The 21,543-nt window shown below is 47.8% G+C and overlaps 1 protein-coding gene across 1 annotated transcript; it reads left to right on the forward strand.

Moving 5' to 3' along the window:
- Positions 1 to 2,545: 2,545 nt before the first annotated feature.
- LOC118213018 lies at positions 2,546 to 13,942 on the forward strand. The gene is made up of 3 exons (XM_035391610.1): positions 2,546 to 2,814; positions 10,546 to 10,686; positions 13,755 to 13,942. The coding sequence occupies exons 1-3, from the start codon at positions 2,745 to 2,747 to the stop codon at positions 13,940 to 13,942; spliced, it is 399 nt and encodes a 132-aa protein (XP_035247501.1). The 5' UTR covers positions 2,546 to 2,744.
- Positions 13,943 to 21,543: the final 7,601 nt, after the last annotated feature.

A 21,543-nucleotide genomic window follows, 5' to 3' on the forward strand; every position in this document is an offset into this window, starting at 1 on the left:
GTCAGTCTGCTACCACAGGCCACCCCCCTTCCCCAATCCCCCCGTTCCAGGACAGCAGGGACACAGCCCTGCAACACGGGCCTCCGGCTGCCCCCACCCCCCACCCCCACCCCCACCCGAACCTCCTCCATTCCCCACCCATACCCGTCATACATGTTTGAACAGAGAGACACTCGCAGCTCCTCTAAACACCCAGACTAAGTCTTAGATGACATAATCCCGGGTTCGATGCAGTGTTTGAACTTGCCTGGTGTCATGTCCGCATGTATCTAGGAAACCTGTAATCCTTAAACCATGAGAACCGGGACGTGACACATTTTTAATGTGAAGACTTTTACATTTTTGATTGTTTAATTACGGGCAAATGTGGGTGCTATTGCACCAGAGCCATCGGCGGCGGACACGGGAATGACAGGAAATTCGGGATTGCTGGCACATTCTCTTCCCCAAGAGGAGATTAGTCCTCGCTAAATCATCCTTGTGCTGCAGAAGGGGGATGGAGCTCTTGGGTCTTAAGTGCCGAGGCACACAGATCTGGCCGAACTTTCAATTACTTCCGAAATCCCCGCGGTAAAAGGCAGCTTCCCGTCCAGAGCCCCCAGTCACTAATCTCACGCCGAGGGCCTGAATTATAAGGCGATAATCACGCTTTTTTTTTAAAAAACGACAAAAACGAAATTTCATCCATCGGAGCACGGAAAGGCGGTCAGACAGAATAAAGTAAGTAAATTAAAGCCCACGTTTGAATTCTGGAATTAATTTGTGTGTATTTAATATCTTAGCTGCTCATTGTCCCTTCTGAGTTTAGATAGTGATAAAATAGCGACGATATAGGCTACGCCGCGATTAATATCCGTTATAGGCTACAGTTATGGCAGGTTTTAAAGGAAATCTCTCTAACATTGTTGTGAGCGGGAGAGGCGACAGATGCTCAGCCTGTGAGCCTCGAAGCGAAATTAACTTTTCATGCATCGTGTTCTCACTTCTGGTGTTTCTGAAGGAGACGCGCGCACTTCTTCCGTTTTTTTTTCTTCTTCTTCTTCTTCCACCGTCGCGTTTTTTGAATTTCCAGTTCGCGTACTCTCCGCGTTCGCCTTCCCTCGAAGACGAAAATGGAAACGCCGCTCAGCCCTGACGGACTGTCTCCGTGTGACACTTAGACGCGGGGGCTGCTCTGCGCTCGAGCCGAGGGGAACTGTGACATCGCTGCGCGGCCGCCCGGACGACTCCTCCTCTCGCTCTATAACCGTCGGATGCTGAGCGCTCTGACAGAATGAAAGAGAGGAGGGGGTGGCTCACCTCCAGTCCCGTAGGCTATGCTGTATTCTTTATTTATTTTTTTTATCAATAAAGACTGGGATAGATGAGGAGGAATGGCTTGCATTATATTCAGTATTTCTCAATTGATTCCCATCTTTTGAAAAAATCTGACTGAATACATTAATATGAACTGGGCATTGATGATCTCGTGACTGTGGATGTGCATGTGTTCAGTGAAATACAGAAAGGTTTTTGACCACGTTTTCTGAGCATTTTTTCTCCTCAGTTGGCTTGAGAATGTCAGAAAGAGGGGTATAGCAGCTGGATTCCAGGAGAGGGGGCGGGGGGGGGGGAGGACCTGCAGGTGTAGGGCTGAGGTGAATACTGATTGGGGACAGTTCAAAAGCAGCCCCCGGTGCTCGCCCCCATCCCCCCACTACCACCGCTCACAGGGCAAACACAGGCCCTGTCTGGCTCCAGGGCAATCAGCGCCTGGCAGAGAAAAATGGAGTTCGTTCCTGCTTCATTATATAATGAAAGGCCCTTTAAAAAGAAACAAAAGGGAGAGAAATCAGTCACTTAGGCCATAAATACACCTTCATATGAGAGACGGGAACCTGCGACGGGATCCATAGCAGGGGACCATATGCTGCTTTTGGTCCAGCAGCTTACCGCAAAGCCAGCCTTATCCCCCTGCATTACGGACTCTGAGAAGGGATTTCAACCTTGATTAGACTGAATTTCGCCACCCCCCCAAACCCCCCCCCCCACCCCCGCCCCTAAGCTGAACGGCGTTACCCAAAACAGAGAGGGCTGGGCTGGGCTGGGCTGGGCTGGGCTGACCTCCCCGGGGTTATCGGCGTGAACACGGTCGGCCCGGCGCTGACGCGGCGTGTTTACGTTGTTATTAGAGCCGCGGATTTTTCAATCAGAAAGCAATCCTGCTTTTCGCTTCTATTCCTGAGTGACCGCTTGTACTCCCCCCCCCTTCCCCCCCACCTCACCTCCCACAGCGGGTCTCCAGCACCTCCCTCCTCCTAGGGAGGTGAGAGTGGGGGGGAAAGGGGGTAGGGGGTGGGGGGCAGTGATGTTCTCCGCCAAGGCGCGCGGCTATCGACTCTCCCTCTCCCGCTCGCCAAAGGAGCACGGCGACCACTCAAGAGGGAACTTCTTTATTTATATCGCACTTGACTGTTTGCCCCCCCCCCCCCTCCCGCTACAGCCCTCCCCCCCCTCCCTCCCTCCCTCCCTTCCTCTCCGCCTCCTCCTGCGCTCACAGGGTCCGTGCGCTCGTGTGGTTGCGCGCGGTGAGTGTGTGAGAGAGCGAGCGCGTGGCGAGCGTGTGTGTGTGTGTTTCTCGGTAGGCGAGGCTAGCGTTGCGCTCGCTCCTCCGGGGGGGATCGGGGCTCCTGTGAGGCTGCGTGAGGAGCGGCGGCGGCGGTACCCGGAGCTCGGACCGACTCGGTCCCGCCAGCACAGCACCCATGACTCTACGCGCCGGGCTGGGGCTCGCGCTCGGACTCTTACTCGCCTCCCTGCTCCTCTGCTGGCAGGGTAAGTGAGGGGCTCTCTGGTGCCCTTTGGAACCGTGTGTGCGTGTGTGTGTGTGTGTGTGTGAGAGTGTGTGTGTGTGTGTATGTGTGGGTGTGTGTGTGTGTGTGTATGTGTGAGTGTGTGTGAGAGAGTGTGTGGTTGTATGTGTGCACTTGTGCATGTGTGTGTGTTTTTGTGTTTCTATGTGTTTGTGTGTGTTTTTGTGTTTCTGTGTGTTTGTGTGTCTGTGTGCGTGTTTGTGTTTCTATGTGTGTGTGTTTTATGTGCCTTAAATATGCCAATTAATTTGTTTTGTGAAAGAAAACACATTGTTGTAAGAAATAAACATTTTAGAAAAATGGTGCCTGAGAAAATGATCAGAGTTCAGAACTGCTGGTGTTCCTGAGTAAAAGGTATTTAACTTAGGTGGATAAATGTATCTGTGATGGCACACTGTGTCAGAACAGGGACCTGTACTGTTCTGTTTCACAGGATACGACAAGGGGGGGGAATCATTTCCCTGGTGAGACTCTGAGGTCCTTGGCTTTGCATTATAACCTCAATCACTCGTTGTTTCAAACACAGCTCTTTGTGTCTCCGTTTGTGGACCCTTTATGGGCTGTTAGACTGGCCAGATGGCCACAGACAGATTCTGCATCAGTGGGATGCTGTCAAAGACAGATTCTCTTATGAGCCGCTGAAATTTTTTGGATCAAGTTTCAGGGCTTAGAAAGATTATTTACGAGAATGATCCCTTCTCTAATCTGACTTTTTTTTTTTTCGACATCTCAGTAAAACCATATTCTGTCAGGATGCTTAAGCAGTCTGTCTGTCTGTCAGATATAATTTAACCTTGCGGGGGTGACATTTTTTTCGATTTTCCTCAGTGGAATTCTGAGTGACAATGAGAGAACAAAAGATGCAAAATTAACAGGTCTGAGAGTCATTCGTTTGTTTCGTACGGCGAGGACAGAGGACTGCATTTCTGATTTTTTTAACGAGAGGACAGAAAACAACGGGGCGCTCGCAAAAACCCATCACACCTCACATTCAATCTGTTTTAAATCAATACACCCTGAACATTACTACTACCATCTTAGTTCTAAGGCGCTGTATCAGCAGTAGAGCTGGAATAATACTCTTCCAAATGCAGAACCCCCTCCAGGGTTCTTTTCATTGTCCCAGTGCCTTCTAGAACATATTGTCAGTCAACCTCCCTCTCCCACATAATACAAAAATACAAAAGGCAGTTTAACAGGTATTTTTAGTGGCAATATGGCACTACCAGCACGGTCTGTGTTTGTGCTAAACTCCACAGTCTGTAAAAGGGTGAACGCTGCCCGGTCTCTGTGTTTGAGGAAAGTACTCAGATAAAAACAACCCCCCCCCCCCACACACACACACACACACACAGCCAGCCAATTAAATTATGGGGGAAATGAACGCATCACACACATCTGGCTCATCAAACCAGGCAGCTGGCTGGAGCCCACACAGGTTCTCCCAGGCAGTTTCCATGGCAGCCAGCGGAACGGAGAAACGGGAGGTGTCTGAGGACCTGGCCTTCGACAGGGTCCCTCATCTTCCTCGCTGCTAAAGAGCGTAGGTGCCATACATCCGACAGCTGCTAGCGCTCCCCACAGCTTCATAATTAACACGAAAACAAACACACACGCGCGCGCACACACACACACAAACACACACACAAACACATAAACATAAACACACATACACACACACTCTCACTCACACACACACGCACACACACACACGCGCACGCACACACACACACAAACACATAAAAATAAACACACATACACACACACTCTCACTCACACACACACGCGCGCGCACACACACACACAAACACATAAACATAAACACACATACACACTCTCACTCACACACACACATACACACACACACACACACTCTCACTCACACTCACAAAAACAAACACACTCTCACTCACACACATACAAATCATATTATATACAGATTACTTAGAGTAAAAATAGAGTGTTTTATTTATTTGCATAAAATGATTTGCGTCTGTTTCTCTAACCTGTAGTCAGTAAATGCTCAGCTATGCTGGTTTACAGTTTTTCGCCATGGGACTGTAAAAATAGCACCCGTGTATGATAGAATTGGGATTAGAAGCAGCCTTGAGAATATGGCAATGGGAAATTCTGTGCAGATTTAAGCAGGATAAGGTTCAATGAGAGATGAGAGGGCAGTTGGCTGCTTAATAAGACGTTTTAATTAAATTAAAATATTAGACTAAATCAGTTTAGCGATCTGATAAGATTAGTTTCACATTGGCTGGCTGGAAATGCAGTGTAGGGTAAAGACCAGCCAGATTTGGCACTTTGGTGATTGTAGCCCTGAAACCCAGAGCCTGTGAGTGGAGAGGAGCAGAGAATAGCAGGTGCATTTAACATGGAGCCTGGAACAGGTGCATCTAAGAGCTGGTCTCTCTCTCTCACACACACATACCTCCCTCTATCACCGTCTCTCTACCTCTCTCGCTTTCACTCCCTCTCGCTTTCTTTCTCCTCCCCTCTCTCTCTCTCCTCCAAACGCACACACACCGCCCTCTGTCTCTTTCTTTCCCTCTCTATCTCTTCCTGACACACACATACCTCTCTCTCTCCATCCCTCCCTCTCTCTTTCTCTCTCCTCAAAATGCACACATCTCTCTCTTTCTCTCCCTCTCTCTCTCCTCCAAATACACACATACCCATCTCTCTCCCTCTCTCTTTCTCTCTCTCTCTCTCTCTCTCAGCCAACACAAGTCATGTTTGGCGATGCAAATTATATATAGATTACTTTAAAATAGAGTTTGTTATTTATTTCCTGCAAAAATAATAATATACAATATTTGTGTTAAAAGTTTAGGAAGGAGATGCAGCGGAATGTGAATATTTAAGGAAAGTTTGACCAGATGTTCCTTAAACACTCTTAGACCAAAACTAAAGGGGCATGTGTATGGTTTTAAGGGCAGGATTAATCTCACCTGTTTGATAACGTACGTGGTGTAGCCATGGTGATTTAGCCTTGTTAGCCATAGCATCTCCGAGGAGTAAGCAGGCATTTGGCCCATCTCATCACTAAACAGCAACTGCTCTGCTCATTCACCTTAGTATTAGTGACATCTTTGGAGATTCATCTCAATATAACCACATCTATTATATTCTTCTCCATGAATGGTCAGCAACCAAGATCCCCAACTGAGGATTGTAAATATTAACTGAGATGTCATGCCTTGCATTATAAATAGACACAGAAGGCTAACGCGTGATAACAATTCCACACATTCTCCCTTTCCACCTGAGTAAGCCTAATTTCATTATTATTTTAAATGTCTTACACTGTATTATGAGCATTATCATCATTTTCTGATATATAAATAGAAGAGTGCACTCAGTAGAGTGCAGATCTCCACCAGGCATTCCAAACGAAAGCAGTTTTTGATCACTTGTGCCCCCCTATCGGCCAGTTATGAGTTATTTGAATGGACAACAATGATGGAAATTAATTAAAATAAAATACTTTTCGCTGAGAGATTTGTAAAATATTCTAGAGTTCAGGTCCTTGGCCTGCTGTCAGCATGCACAACAAGTATGAGGCTGATCGGCCCAGTAGTATGCGAGATCAGCTACGGAGAGAGACACAAACACACAAACACACGTGACCAAACGTATGATCCCCTGCAGGCTACGCCTGGCGGAGATAATAATAAATATTACGGGCCCTGATTTACTGCTGTTAGCTTTATGGAGAGTAGTGTTTACCGTACATATTCTGTGGTGAATATATACCATACATTTTAAAATTTTGCATAATGGGAGAATTTTTCATTTTAAAGTAAACAACGTGTTATTTATTTTTAAATTGCCCTTCCTGAGAGCACCTGTAACAGGAAGTGTGCGCGCGGAGCTTTTGACTGGAGGCTGCTCCGGGATCCGAGACGCGGCAGCGAGGTCAGGTGGCTCCATTCACAGCTACAACAGCCAGGCGAATTGCACCGAATCCTGGAGTGACACCAGATGTCTCATTTAAATATCTCCCTCCTTCCTCTCAAATCATCAGTCTCCCGAGAGGAAGGCATCATCTTCCGTCTACGCTTTTTTTCCCTCTTTGTATTTTGTTAGAAAGAGAGATATTATAAACTGGGGGGAGACATCAATGCCAACTCAGGCTGAATTTGTTCCCTGATGTGCGGCACTTCACAGCACTTCAGCGGAGCCGGTCGTATTTTATTCATCTCAGATTTCAGTTAATCTCTCTGTTCCTGCCTCCTGACACGCGTATCCTGAAATCTGACGCGCGTTCGCGGACGCCCGGCGCTCCGGGTTGACTTTGGCGGATAAGTGATTTCTGTCAGAGCGTGTGGCGGGATTAATTCGCCTCTGAAAATCTGCACGACAGCTTCTTTGAGGCTGATTAACCTGGCGAGAGAACAGCGGTGTCTCTGTGAAACAGCGAGGAAATTCAGTTCAATTCCATTAAATTTTATTTGTGTTGTGCTTTTTTACCGCACACTCTAATGAAAATAGAGAAAATAATGAAGGAAAAGGCACAACGCCACCTGTAGGTGATCTCAGGTGAGACACAGGTGTGAGAGGGAGGGAGACCCACAGTCAGTCCCCATTGGCTGGACTGCATTATGACTGGGAAGTTTCCGGATGGCCGTCACATGACCAGTCATGTGACACGTGCACACGGTGACAGGCGGAAGAAGCGGGGAAGACCGTACCATCAGTACTATGGTCACACATAAGAGCTTTTCCCTCCATGCTCCTGCCATTGAGATCCGCTAACCCCGTGAACACAAGCATATGAACATATGAGGACCGTTTGTCCGCCAGCCCGACCTGGGTCAAATACGCATTTGTTTTGGATTCAAATATTTTTCTGTGCTCTGTTGATCTTGCCTGGTGTAATTGAGCCTGCCAATAAGACCAGAAGACGGGGTTTGCACTTTTTGAGAGCATTTCATTGGTTCCAATGCACCAGACAAGATCAGTAAAGTGTAAAAAAGCATTTGAATCCAAAACAAATACATATTTGACCCAGGTCTGCTGCCAGCCCAAAAGCATTTCATCTTTTACTCAGATATCATGGCCTAAATTTCTGTCCACACCGGGACGGCCTTTTACCCAGACGGGCGTTGCTTTGGCACAAAGTTTCCTTCTTAGTACTGCCACCATGTGACACTCCAGAGATTTTACGCACTTAACAAGTTCTTATTTTAAAAACAAGTCGTGATTCAGCCATACCCATACTCACTGACGAGAAAATCTTTGAATACACCTGCCAGAGTACAATTTGTACTGCTTAACGTGAATCGTGCTTCTCGGTATATTTTAAGAAGTCAGCTTTACTTATTTACAAGTTTTCGTAATTCTACGTGGAGTCGCTTTGTGAGTAAACAGCTTGAGAATGGGTGTTGAGCTAAGAGTCTGGTGAGTCAAAGCAATCACTGAAAACCAAGACCAGCAGGTTTCCTCAGAAGAGCAGTAAAACAGTAGGCTCTATAAAACTGAAGTTAAAGTTAATCCACATGTTAATGTTGTGGTAATGCTTGTGTTAATGTAAACCCACATGTTAATGTTGTGGTAATGCTTGTGTTAATGTAAACCCACATGTTAATGTTGTGGTAATGCTTGTGTTAATGTAAACCCACATGTTAATGTTGTAGTAATGTTGATTAGAAACTTCCCTGGCTGGTGAATCCACACATTGGGCTACGCTTCCGGTAGTGTGTAAATCAGGGATGGGTATCGGCAGAATCACCCAGGGTTTCTCTCCGCGAATCGGGCTTTATCTGCCTGACTTTAAGCCCATCAACTGCAGCAACAGTAGCGGCGAATGCGACATTTCGCAAGCGTCTCTCGCCCGTTTCAGATTGATGAACCGCCGTCTCCTCGCGGGGGAAGAAACTGATTAAATTGTCACATTTATGGAAGCGATCTGCTTTTTATTCGGTCGCTTAGAGGAGGCCTACCCCGACAGGATTTCATTAATCAGACTGCAAATGACGCTCGAAACATTTAGTCGCTCTCGTGGCAGCTTTCATTAACATGAATTTCCACGCATTTTGTCTACATATGGAATCCGGGGAAACTTAAAGTAGAGAAATACGCTGCATACCGGAAATATGAAGTAGCATAATTATTTATTTGCTTACCATATGGCAAAATCCTGGGTGACTGACAGTGCCAACACAAAATCACTTTATGATATTTATTGTCTTTATTTACAGCATTTATTTATTCAAACTCGCAACCTCTTGGTTAAAATTACATTTCCCTGAGCTCTCCTTCCTCCAAAGGAAGATGAAACAACAAGACTGGCCAACAAACAGAGCTTAGAATTCCAAATTAAAATGAAAAAAAAAAACATACATTTGCAAGCAAACGTAGCCGCGTCCGCAAGTATAGCGACCTCCAGCTAGCCCCATAAGGAGGTAAATTAAGTTATTTTGTTAGCCTGTCATATCCTATAGAGCTGCATCTCACAAGCCTCATGGGCTTTCTGAGGTAAACGAATGCGCATATTTCAGCCATGCTAACGGCAGCGCCCGCTGTGAGCGCTCTTTATACGTCTTTACGGATGGGTGAAACCGCTCTTGGTGAGCGCTCAGAGCCAAAATGAGCTTCTCTTTCATCTGGCTGGAAAATGCAAACGACCATAAGCCCCGCCCACTGAGCGCCTGCTCCTGCCCTAGCTCGCCCTCTCATTGGCTGCTGTACATGCATATCAAAATGAAGTCAAGATCAGTCGAAGGTTCAACTGAATGTTATTTTTATGTACTGCCATGCACTGGTCTCAATCGTCTGCCAATGTGTAGCTCTCTTTGAAAGCAACTGTGCATTTTTGACAGATATCGTAGCAGCGGTGTGAACGCAGCCTAACTTCACACACTGTGAGGAACATCGCTCGTGCTGTAATTTGACCTCCTTGGTATGGTTTTGACACCCATAATCTTGAGTGCTTTCGGAAGAAAGGAGACTATAACAGGGCAGAAGTGTAAAATCTGCTGAATTCTGGCTTCTCCTCCCTGTGGAGGTTGGACCCTTGGTAAGAAGAACCATCTGCAAGAATTTCCATTTGTAAGAAATTACAAATTACAAATTACAGTTCAGTCAGAGTTCAGTCAGTCATTTTGGAAAGAGCAAAGGATGGACACGGTGCACGAGTCGAGCTGGTAAAACACGTTATATCCACTTTACTGGACTGTCACTACAGTCCCTGTCATCCCATCACAAGCACTCTCATCACAGGACTATGACCTGGACCTTCTGCATACATATCAGGAACACCAGGAACCATTGGGCCTCATTCACAAAACCTTTCTTAAATTATTCATACTTTTGTTCTTAAAAATGTTCCTACGAAAAACCGATATGGGATTCATGACACATGTGCAGACCTTTGTTTTTGTGCATATCCCAGGTGTATGAGGTGATGAATGGCAAATGTTTGTAAATTTTATGAGCAATCCTGTTCACGTGATTAGCATTAGGAAACAGCCACGAACACGTACAGATAAGAAAAAAATGACAAATCCCAAAATGTTCACGGAAACGTTCTTACGCACAGTTTACGATCAAAAGTGCTCGTACTCACGTTTCGGGAATGAGGCCCAATGTCTCTCAACCAGCCTGACTCTCTGACGTTTGAACGGACGATGCGTGCGACGTCCGCGGCTAACGCTCCTTTCCGCTCTCCCTGTCCGCGGCTCAGCTCACGGGCTGCAGTGCTACGGCTGCAACATCATCCAGGAGAGGAGGTACGTGGACGTGGGCTGCTCCAACCCCGAGGTCATCACCTGCTCCCACTCCCACAAGGGCTTCAAGCACCGCTTCTGCCTCAAGACGGAGAGCAGTGAGTAGCGCCTTCCTGGGCGGCGCTTCCCCTCCATGCAGCGTCACTGAGTCAGCTGGATAACTGCGCCGAGTAAAACCCGGAAATCCTCCCAAATCTGGAACGTGGACCGAAGTAAAAAAGAGCCATTCCGTGTTTTACTCAGCGCAGTTATCCAGTTAACCCAGCTTCATGAAATACCCTCCTTGCATTGTGAAACAGGGTCCTGCACTCCTGAGTAAAAATAAGAAACAACACTCTCCTTACCTCGTTTCCCACTCTGCCGTCCCACATCCTCATGTAAAAGCAGGCTCCACTACTCCAACAACCACTAATTGCCACTCACCAGGCTCTACTAACCTCATCCTCCTCAGTCTGTAGTGCTTTGTGGGTCTAATTAGGGGTGTGACTGAATCACTGCCTTCAGGTGAACGTGTCCTGACCAGCTGCAAAACCTGGCCCGGCTCCAATCGGCCAGGGACTGGAGCTAGCGTCCAGGAACAACAGGCCTCCCACAACACCACTCTGGTCCTGCTGATATAAATATACATGTTCCACAAGTCATATGATATGACAAGCTAAAAATGGGACCATATAGTATGTTACATAATTGCACGCAGGCAGATTGTTATATATATATACCAGGGGTGTCCAATCTTGTCCGAAGAGGGCCGGTGTGAGTGCAGGTTTTTGTTCTGTTTTGTTTCCTAATTCTATTTATCAAGGTCTTGATTGGAGACCATGATTAGTTAATTAGTTGAATCAGGTGTTGTAGTTGCTGGGCTAAAACAAAAACCTGCTTCACCCTCACCCTCAGGTTCCCAATTAGGGAATTTGCAATATAGCAGACAGTGGGTAAAGGGGCCGTAGTATGTATTGGGGGGACCCCGCCAGGAGTAATATATGGCTGCATAGCTACTAGGACAGGGATGGAGAGCCCATGCAGTCATGAGGGGTAGGCAACCATACCCGCCTATCAAGAGCCAGCCCATGTAAAGTCGGGTCACAGCTGATTGACAGGTGACAGCAAGGAAAGGATTGCCACCTACAAAGCTCTATGACTACAGGCTTCTCGCATCCTGTCTCCAGGCTATAACTAATTATAAGCCTGAGCATAGAGGTGTGTTCTTAATCTAGATTTAAATATTGAGACTAGAAAAGAAGTAGTCTTCACTCTCCCGAGCCAGCAGCAGGGGCTGTATATGATCATGTTTGAACTGTAGTACTACAAGTTTCAAACGTTTTAAGAAACATTTTTTATTTCTGAGCCTGAAGATGTAATTCATAAAGCTTGAACTGCATTAACATTCAGTTAAAATATTTAAGAGACAGTTTAAATTGATTGATTTTTCAGAGGTAATGTGAATTTAAGCAATTTATTTCATCAAGGGAGAGAAATTTAGGATTAAAACGAGGAATTCTGCCAGTGTTCAGCAAGAGTGATCACACCACTCACACTGCCCATAAGGTTGGCAGATGCCTTGTAAAGGTGTGTTAACCACCTCCCTTCCGCTCATCCTACCCTAAATAGCCCCCCACCGTCCACCGAGACCAGCTCGTCGCCCGGGCGCAGGCGGCCTAATCACCCAACCTGCCCGGGTGCCACTCACCAATTCTAATTTCACAGCACAATAAGACGCTAAATTACTACCGTTCAGCAATGCATTGACCAGAGCGTCTTCATCCTTCAGTCCTGTTCTCAGCCGCGGTATACAGGTCAGGTTGTTGCTAAATAATTACCAGGCTCAGATGGAGCTATTAGCGGGGATCGATCGAGGGAATATAAATGAGGATCGGAATGGAGACCCAAGGGTCTATAAGCTACGCGTCTCCCAAAGGGTATCAGATTGCTCCGAAGGTTACCAATTACGTGTCTTTCCCTCTTAAAGGGAATCCGATTGTCCCGAGAGTTAGCGTTTAGCAAACAACACGGTAAACGCGCAGCCTGCGTTTCCGTGATAACTGGATGTTTGTTAGTGAGTGCTGTTCGAGAATTATTCGGTGCTAATGTGAACGAGCAATGCAAAATCTGTCCTGCTGGTTTAAATACTTTGCTGTTGGAATCCACAAAGATTTAACAGCACATCCCGATTTCTTAATGTTGATGGATGGGACTGTATAAACAGTCGCTTAATCGGATACACAGCAAGGCTCCAGCATGCCTAGAATGACACAGCCACTAAAATGATTGTTCTTTAAGTAATCTTGTGCTCATTAAAAAATTGTTTTTGCTTGGTGGAGTACATTGTGAGTTTATTTTTCCCAGTAAAGGAACTCACGGGCTCAGGGTAGGGAGAACACTTTTTCATGGGACAGAGGATATTAGTTAATGTATTCCTGTTGTAATAACTTTATCTTGGCTGTGGATGAATGGTAGCCTGTTTTGTGGGAAGGGAGTCTGGACTTTGTTGTGGCTGTATTTGTATTCACTGGAGGGAAATGGGCTCTGAGCCACTGCCGTCCTCCGCTCTCAATCCTCGTTACAGACGTAAGTGGGTCAAACAAGACGTTTGGCAGATAGCACCATGTGCAAGGGCCAATCTGGCAAATAGTTTTTTAGGAGACAGGATGCAGGATCCTAAATTACCTTGCATTTCCTGAAGAGTCCCCCCTCTTGATCTCTCTCTTGAAGAGCTCAACTGTGGAATGAGCTCCCCAAAACTGTCAGGACAGCAGATACACACCCTCCCTGTGATTTTTAATGACTGCACCCCTCCCTCCATGACCACACCCTGTCCCTCCATGACCACACCCCCTCTCTCAATGCCCACATCCTTTCCCTCCAAGACCACACCCCCCTCCCAGCATTCTGATAGCCTTAATGATCACACCCCCTTTCAGTATGACCGTACCCCCTCCCTCAATAATCACACCCCCTCCCTGCATGCTCCCACTCTTCCTCATGCCCTTGCCCTCAGGGTCAGTAAAATGATATGAGGACAGGCTGTGACACGTCCACACACTGATACCAAACCACAGCTGAGCAGCTCCATTGGTTTAATTGGCTAGTTTATTTCTTGTTTGACACACTTGAAGTAACCCTGTAGGTAACCCTGCTAAACTCCTCCCCTTTTCTGTGTGATTGGCAGCGGCGCTGGGGATCGTTCTGACCAGCGGCTGCGCCACGTCGCGGCACTGCCAGCAGCAGGAGCTGCCCGGGGTGCGAATCCACTGCTGCGATACGGACCTGTGCAACAGCGCCCCCTGCTGCCGCCCTGGTACACTGCACTGCCTGGCCCTGCTGGCTGGCCTCCTCCTGGTGTGGCTGTGGGTGTGAGAGGGGGGGGGGGGGGGGGGGCAGGTGGGGGGGAGGGGGTGGATAAAGTCACCTTGTGGACTCTGTCAGGGTGAGAGACACAGACTGAACACCAAAAATGACCCCCCTCCCAGCTAGGAGTCCTGAGCCAATAACACTCTTCCCGGACCCACCTCCCACCGCTAGCCTGACAAATGAGCGCGGGAGAGGCCTCGTGTGCACGGCCCGAATATTACACTCCCGCCATTATACATCTCCCGCAGTACGACGTTTTAATGGCTCCGTTAAACTGTGTTTGGATCTCTACCTAATTAATATGAACCGGGATGAGGCGCCCGTGCCCGCGGCTAATCCGAATGTCAGTCATCCATCATCCTTAATCTGGCCATTTATCCAAAGCACCGCTTGCGATGAGACGGAGTCGTTTAGGCTTTGTACTTTTCGGGTCGTATTTTATTAATTATGGACGTATTGCAGCGGAGGAACAGCCCGTTCATTTAGACGAATGCTTGGCGGAGCCAGAGAGAAGCCGTTACGCGCTGCGGCTGCCAAATTTTGCGAAAGGTTCCAACAGCTGCGATTGCTCTTCGCGCAGACATCACCTGCCTTCCTTCCGCCGCTGGGAGCGTTCCGTCAAAATCCTCAGCGGGACGGAGAGACGGGGGGAAAAACAGCCTTTTTCTTTCCCTTCATTGAGGTTAATGTAGCTGTGTTCGTCGCTGTCGGTTTTTATCAGCGAGAACTTTCATCACCACGGAATAACACAGCCGTGTTAAAAACTGCAGCGGAAAGCGAGAAAGAAAAAAGAAAAGAAAAAAAAAAAACACACCAGTACTGACTGAGGCACAGCGTTGTGTCTCCGTCAGATTTCCATCGGTTTGGATTGTGTTCTTGCAGGATTACCCACTGCCTCTTTGATCTGTGTATAATGAAAACGTTTTTTTAAATTTGCTGTAAACTGTGTAATTTGTTTTGGAATATAATTGTCTGCATTGTGAAAGCTAACAGGGGATAAGAACCTCCTTCATGCTCTCTGTAATGATTTGGAGATTAATGTGAGCAAATCTTGTTTCTGTGAAGGCATGCCCTGTCAAATATACTTGTATTAAAAAATATGTAAGAAACTATAAATGTCCTGCATTTACCATTTATATTTCCGGCCAATCGGAGGCTGGAGCAAGTTTCTGAGTCTGTGATTCGTTCATTTATTTTTTCATTTGAGAAAAGTGTCAGAGCATTGCAAAGGTGTTTTATGGTGGATTTGCCACATATTGAGAAACTGGATTGTCTTCGGCACGGATTGTTCCGCAAAGCCCGTGTGGCTATTTTCGTTCCAGAGTCCCGGCCTAAAAATTTATTAGAATCTGAAAATGAAATGCGCCCGTGGCGTGTCTCTACGTGCGCGCCTGAGAGCCCCCAAGCTCACGCCAGTCCGCCGCCTGCACTTTCTCTGGGACAAACCGATTCTGAGTCAGTGCATTAGAGAGCAGACTCGTTTCAGGGTGGAAACGTCGAATGAAAGGATCGCCTTCACGACGGACCCCTTAAACGTGACAAATGTGAAGGGCGGATTTTGAAAATTACTGCTGACCAGATTCTGAGCAACGAGCTTATCTGGTGACCCACCTCCCCCCTCTCTCTCCTGTTTCACTGAGTCTTTCTCCAGCAGCACCAGCTGATAAAAAAGATCGGTGACATGCTTTATTCCGGTATGCATGCACTCGTTAATGCCATCGTATCTCAGTTACTGCACACCCCAGCAGGGTAAGCCAATACTGTCCACTAAATCTTTCTCTGTGTTAAATCTTTGCTTTATAATGGTATGAAATCAATCTTTTTTTTTGCATGTAGACAGGCTGTGATTTCTACGCACGAAACACTTTCTCATTCTCTTCCACTCTCTATGGAGCCCACTAGGCCTGTTTCTGTATTTTCATAGTCATGCCGACATCACATCTCACAACTATTTATTAACGAAATGTGATGTGTATGCCTTTATTGCTGATGAGATTTGCACTTCAGTGCAGCGGTAATGAGCTACTTGCACACATTTGCTTATCAAATATTGCATATGATAAAAAAAACTAGCACACTATCGCTCAAAGGATACATCAGTGAAGTAGAATGCCCATTAAAGTAGTTCCCACACATAACATGGGAAATTCCTAACTGCACATAACTGCTCCTAATAATGTTTCTCTTGGGCCTCTCTTCCTAGGTACAAACAGTGCTGGACATCATTCAGTAGCGGTGTAATCAAAATCTTTCTGGAGTCCTGTTCCTGTTCACGTTATGTAATGCCAAGCGTCTGTGACCCTGTCACGTGCGCTGACCTCGTCTCCCGGTTCATCCGCTCTTGTCCTTCCATCTTTCAGCCGTTTTCTCATACCCAGGATAAGAAGATTGTTCCAAATCTGGCGGTGGCTATTTTTGGAGTCGCCCCCAGAAAATGGGGAAAAGTCGAAGAAGCCGGCGATGCCGCCTCTTCGTCTCCCTCACACGGTTTTCGTTCGGTTTCGCTAAAACCCTCGAATTCCACCCTGCGCTCACTTTTCAAAATTAATAAAGACACAATAATGCATTTCCCAGAATATGTGGGAAGATAGTGCAGTATAATGATAGCTAAGAAATCTTGTTGAACCTGTAGGTTGTGGGTTCGATTCCCAGCTAGGACGCCGCTGTCGTGCCCTTGAGAGATGCACATGACCTAAATTGCTTCAGTAAATATCCAGCAGTGTAAATGAATACAAAAAAATGTCAAAATCGAAAAATGCTAAAGTTGTGCAAGTTGCTCCGGATAAGAGTGTCTGCTAAATGCCTGTAATGCAATGTAATGTAATGTAATGTAATGCAATGCAATGCAATGCAATGCAATGCAATGTAATGTAATGTAATGTAATGTAATGTAATGCTGTAATTGAATGCGCTCTGGCGTTACGTGACAGTTGTGAGGCGAAGCACTGATTGGATGTCACAGACTGGGTGTCAGAAGAGGTGCCGCAGGAGGATCACTCAACAGCCTCAACAGCTTCTGTTTCCTTCCGTCTGTCAGGTGACCTGCATCTGCACGCAGGCTCTGCTGTTGTTTATCAAAAGAAAGAAAAAAAAGAGAGAAACTCCATAAAAACAGCGTGATGTCTGCTCCGTTTCAGCTCTGCGTTTTTGGTTCTTTTTACACATTTCGCATGGCGATGGATTAATACAAGTCTCAGAGGATGCTGATGTAATGTTTCCACCATTTCCCCGAATACCAGGCGGCTGTAAATGTACAGAATAAATCAATTGATGCAAAAAAGCAAGGCCCTTCTTATTGTAAACCCTTCATTACTAGTAGCAGTAGAAAAAAAACATTATGATTCTGTTTTATTAACCCTTTGAAGAGCAGGCTTTTCGGAATGTTTTTCATAATTCTAAATCAGTGTTCTAGAACCCCATTGCTTTGAATTGCCAGCAGTGGTCGTTACATCAGCGTCGGAATGCTCAGTCAAGAACATTCTAATCGCATCGCTGCGATGCCACACCTTCAAGGGTTAAATTAGTGCACATTCTCCGGAACGTTCAGCGGCGGATTTCGTACAGAATGGCGCCGCTTCAGAGAGGCTGCAGCCAACGAGCAGCGGGAGGCTGGGGGCGCCAAATCAATTCAAACAGGATCCCAACGACAGCCAAGGGACCTCAGCCACACAGCGACCCCGCCTCCTTCATAAAACCTCCCAATTCTGATAATGTTCCCCTCTGTGCGGCCCGTAAGTGCTAATCGCAAACATCTCCCCCATGGGCTCCATTTGATGTCAGCGTGAAGATGGAAAGATAATTATTTTTTCTCTCCACGTTGCAGGTACCGGTGGCGTCCACCAGAGGGGGGCATTCACCAGCATGTGAGCACAGGGAGCCGGTGGGAGCCGGAGCATTCTGACAGAGAGCGGCAGCAGATTGAGGCTGAACTGCGTGACCTTTTGACTGCAGATTGCTCCCTCCTGGTTCCCTCCTCAGCGCAGTGCTGCTGAAAGAGGGGCCGCAGAAGGCCAGGGAACCGGGCGGACGAACAGGGCTGGGAGAGAACTGGGTCAGCCGGTCGAGTAACTCCCACACCCCTGTCCCACCATGATCACACACACACACACACACACACACTCACACACACACTCACACACACACACATACACACACACACACACTCACACACACACACACACACACACACACTCACTCACTCACACACACACACTCACACACACACACACACACACTCACTCACTCACTCACTCACTCACACACACACACACACACACGTGCCCACACACACATGCACACACACACACTCACACACACGCACAAGCACACAATTACACACACACGTGCCCACACACACATGCACACACACACACACACACTCACATTCAAGCACACACGCACACACACACAAACATGCATGCAAATGGACAGCGGCAGAAGTGTGTTGGCATGACTGGCTGCAGACTCTAAACTAACACTTACACTGTGTAACCTTTGCAAAGAGCCCCCTATTCCCCCCCGCACCCCCCCCCCCCCCCGACCGCCCTGGGGAAGAGGAAATCAATAAGTACACATTGTGCTGCCGTCTGGAGCTCCTCTCCAAGCAGCCATTTCTCAATCCGCTCCCCCCCCCCGCGTGTCTTCCAGGGCCGTGCTGTCAGGTGCGTGTCGGGCCTGAGGCCAGCCGTAAATCTCCCCATGTGAGAACGCAAGGCCTGGAGGTGCAGACGGGACGGGACGGGATGCGGGGATCGGCTAACGCTCGCCCTTTCCCGACCCCCCCAAACGTGACCGATCCCGGCAGTCGGGAGTAGCCGACCGAATCCGAGATGCCCTCCGCGGGACGCGTCTGCTTCACAGAGGGCTTCTCAGCGGGAGCTCGTGTCTCCCTCCCCCGGTTCACAGGAAGTGGCCCCTCTTCGTTCCAGCCGTCCTCCGGCAATTTCCTGTTTCGCCTTGTGCGTGCTGTGTGTAAAAACACGGCGCAGTCTGCAAAAATCACAGCAAGTCGAAACGTGCCTCTCTGGTTTTACTAAGAGCTTGGGAGCTCCGACCCCCCCTCACCCCCTTCCCCTTCCCCCGCCCCACCATCCACCACCCCCCCACCACACACACCTCATCTGTTTGTAGAAGAAAAGTTCTCCTCTGGGCACTCCTCCAACACACACACACACACTCTATGCGCAGACTCGCAGCCTTCTCCATTAAAACCGAAGCCCATGTTTTTTTTAATTTATTTTTTTAAAGCAGGTCTAGCAACAAGGTGAGCTTGTGCCCAGTCAGCCAGTTACCGTCCTCCCTTTCGGTTCCGAGCAGAATTTCGGTGAAGGGGCAGGGGGGCTGGAGGTCGGCACTGCTGCTGCGGAGAGAGAGAGAGAGAGAGAGAGAGGGGGAGAGAGGGGTAGGGAAGAGAGCGAGGGAGACGGAGAGCGGCGAGAGAGCGCTCATTAATGTTTTATTTATTTATGTAAGAGGCGTAGGGGAGCGAGCTGCGGCAGGAAAGCCTCCCCCGTCAGCAGCCAGCCTCATCCGGAGAGACCCGCAGCGGCGGCGTAAATCACGGCCGTCGTGTGGGAAACGTATCAATAGAAGCGGCAATAAAAATTATGAGACCGTGTTGTCGTAAAAGTCTCCGTGTTCCTTTTCCCTGGGACCCCGGGCGCGCCGAACGGCGCAGCCGCTCCTCGGGGCCCCCCCGGCGTAATTACTTTAACGTGCGGCCCATAATTGTTTTCCTTTCTTCTTCTTCTTCTTCTTTTTTCCCCCCCCCCGTTTTTTCTTTTTGCTTTATTGCAGCTGAAATCCGAGTCGGTGGCGCCACTCGCATAACTGACAGCTTAATACTGTACCCAATTTGGATTTGTGGGCAGAGTAAAAAAACATTTTTAAAAAAAGAAGAAGAAAGTATTGCAAAACCGAAGGCTTGTCCAAAGCCGTTTTAAAAAAATATAAAAATCATAACTGCGCTGTTTTCTTTCGTACTTTGGCAAATCTGGGCCTGACAACCCCTCGGCAGATGAAAGACAGAGAGGGTAAATGCGACGACGTTCTTTCCTGCGATAATCACCATCGCCGCCCAGTAGATCCAGGCCTGCTAAAATTATTTGCTTTCAACGCCAACCTCCGGAGGACTTCCAGATTTAGTGCTGCCGACGGAAAATAATTCGGTTTCTCCAACCGGCGTCAGTAAATGGCTGTTTTGTTTCCCGGCGCGACAAAACATGGCGCGTATCGACCTCGCCTGGAGTTTTTCCCGCGAAAGCATAAATCAGCGTTGTGTCTGTACCTGTTCAGAGCGAGATGAAGTTATGCGTGCGAGCAGAAGCGTCCGTTGTGTTCTGCGCATCACACCGGGGGAATCCCCTCGCTTCCTGCACTAGGGGCTAGCTAGAGGATCAACGGCAGTACAGTTAAAGCTTTTTAATTAAGCTGCTCGGTCCTGACACAGGATAGGGCTCCAGGCTAGCCACGCAAAGCCATTTAGCACCAGTCCAAACAGCCAGGCCTGTCCTATTGAGCTCTGAGTGGGTAGGCGGGGCGGCGGGTCTGAGCTCTTAGGGTTATCCCCCCTCACCATCAGTTTAAACACGGACATCAGCTTGCGCTAAGCAGCGCTGAGTTACCACGCATTACCATTACACTTATTACAGTCGTTAATGTTATGCGTGATATAAAATATTATGCTAATACGCACACACCAAAGTGCTCTGCGATAATTACTCTCCAGCAGGTGCGAGGGATGTAAAAAACGTACTCCGTTAGGGTTGACACTTTTTCTGTGTACACAGCAGGACCTTTACCTAGTATTAAAAATGCCATTAAAAATATGTTCATAAATTACGTTCTGTAAAATACGATGCTTCGGCCTACTTGTTTGTGTTGAATAAAACATGCTTTTGCGTGGCATGTTTGACAGGCTAAAGGAAGCATTTAATTATCGGTGTAAAAGCAGTTTTTATTGGAAGATGGAACCCACCAAAAGCCCCCACCACCCCACACACACTGTGTCTTTTATACTGCAAGAACTGTCCCTGCTTATCCTGACATATCAAAAATATATTTTTCCAGCTCGTTAAGCAAGCACACACTCACACGCGCGCACGCGCACAAACAGACAGCTGGACACCGTTACTCTCACACCATGCTCCATCAACAGGCCTTCGCCTTCTTCATCGCTTGCTACAGCATCCCAGTCATGGCCAAAATGTAACAGAGGTAGATCAGCTCAAGGTTTTACACTCTCTCTCCCCTTGCCATCCACTGGGCCTACCGGATGCAGACAGGCCTCACCAGCTGAGATAAAGACCAAGGGCTCCAGCTGAGCCGACCAATGACACCGTTGTTTGAGGTGCAGGAGGCGGAGCCATCCCTCTGTAGCAGTGCACGGTATTCGCTCCACAGCCTCACACCACCGAGCTGGCCTACGAGCACACGTGCGCTCTCAAGCCTTCTGCTCCTACGCTCGTGACGGCAACGCGCTCGGTACACGGACTCCGCGTTCCGTCGGAGAGCTCCCCCTGAAAGATGAACACGCGGCGGCTACAATTTCCTCCAGTCTATAATTCGATCTATTTAAAGCATTTACGTGGAAGCGGAAAAATGCATTA

This window comes from Anguilla anguilla, chromosome 14 (genome assembly GCF_013347855.1).
Source record: "Anguilla anguilla isolate fAngAng1 chromosome 14, fAngAng1.pri, whole genome shotgun sequence".
In the NCBI taxonomy this organism is placed as follows: Eukaryota; Metazoa; Chordata; class Actinopteri; order Anguilliformes; family Anguillidae; genus Anguilla; species Anguilla anguilla.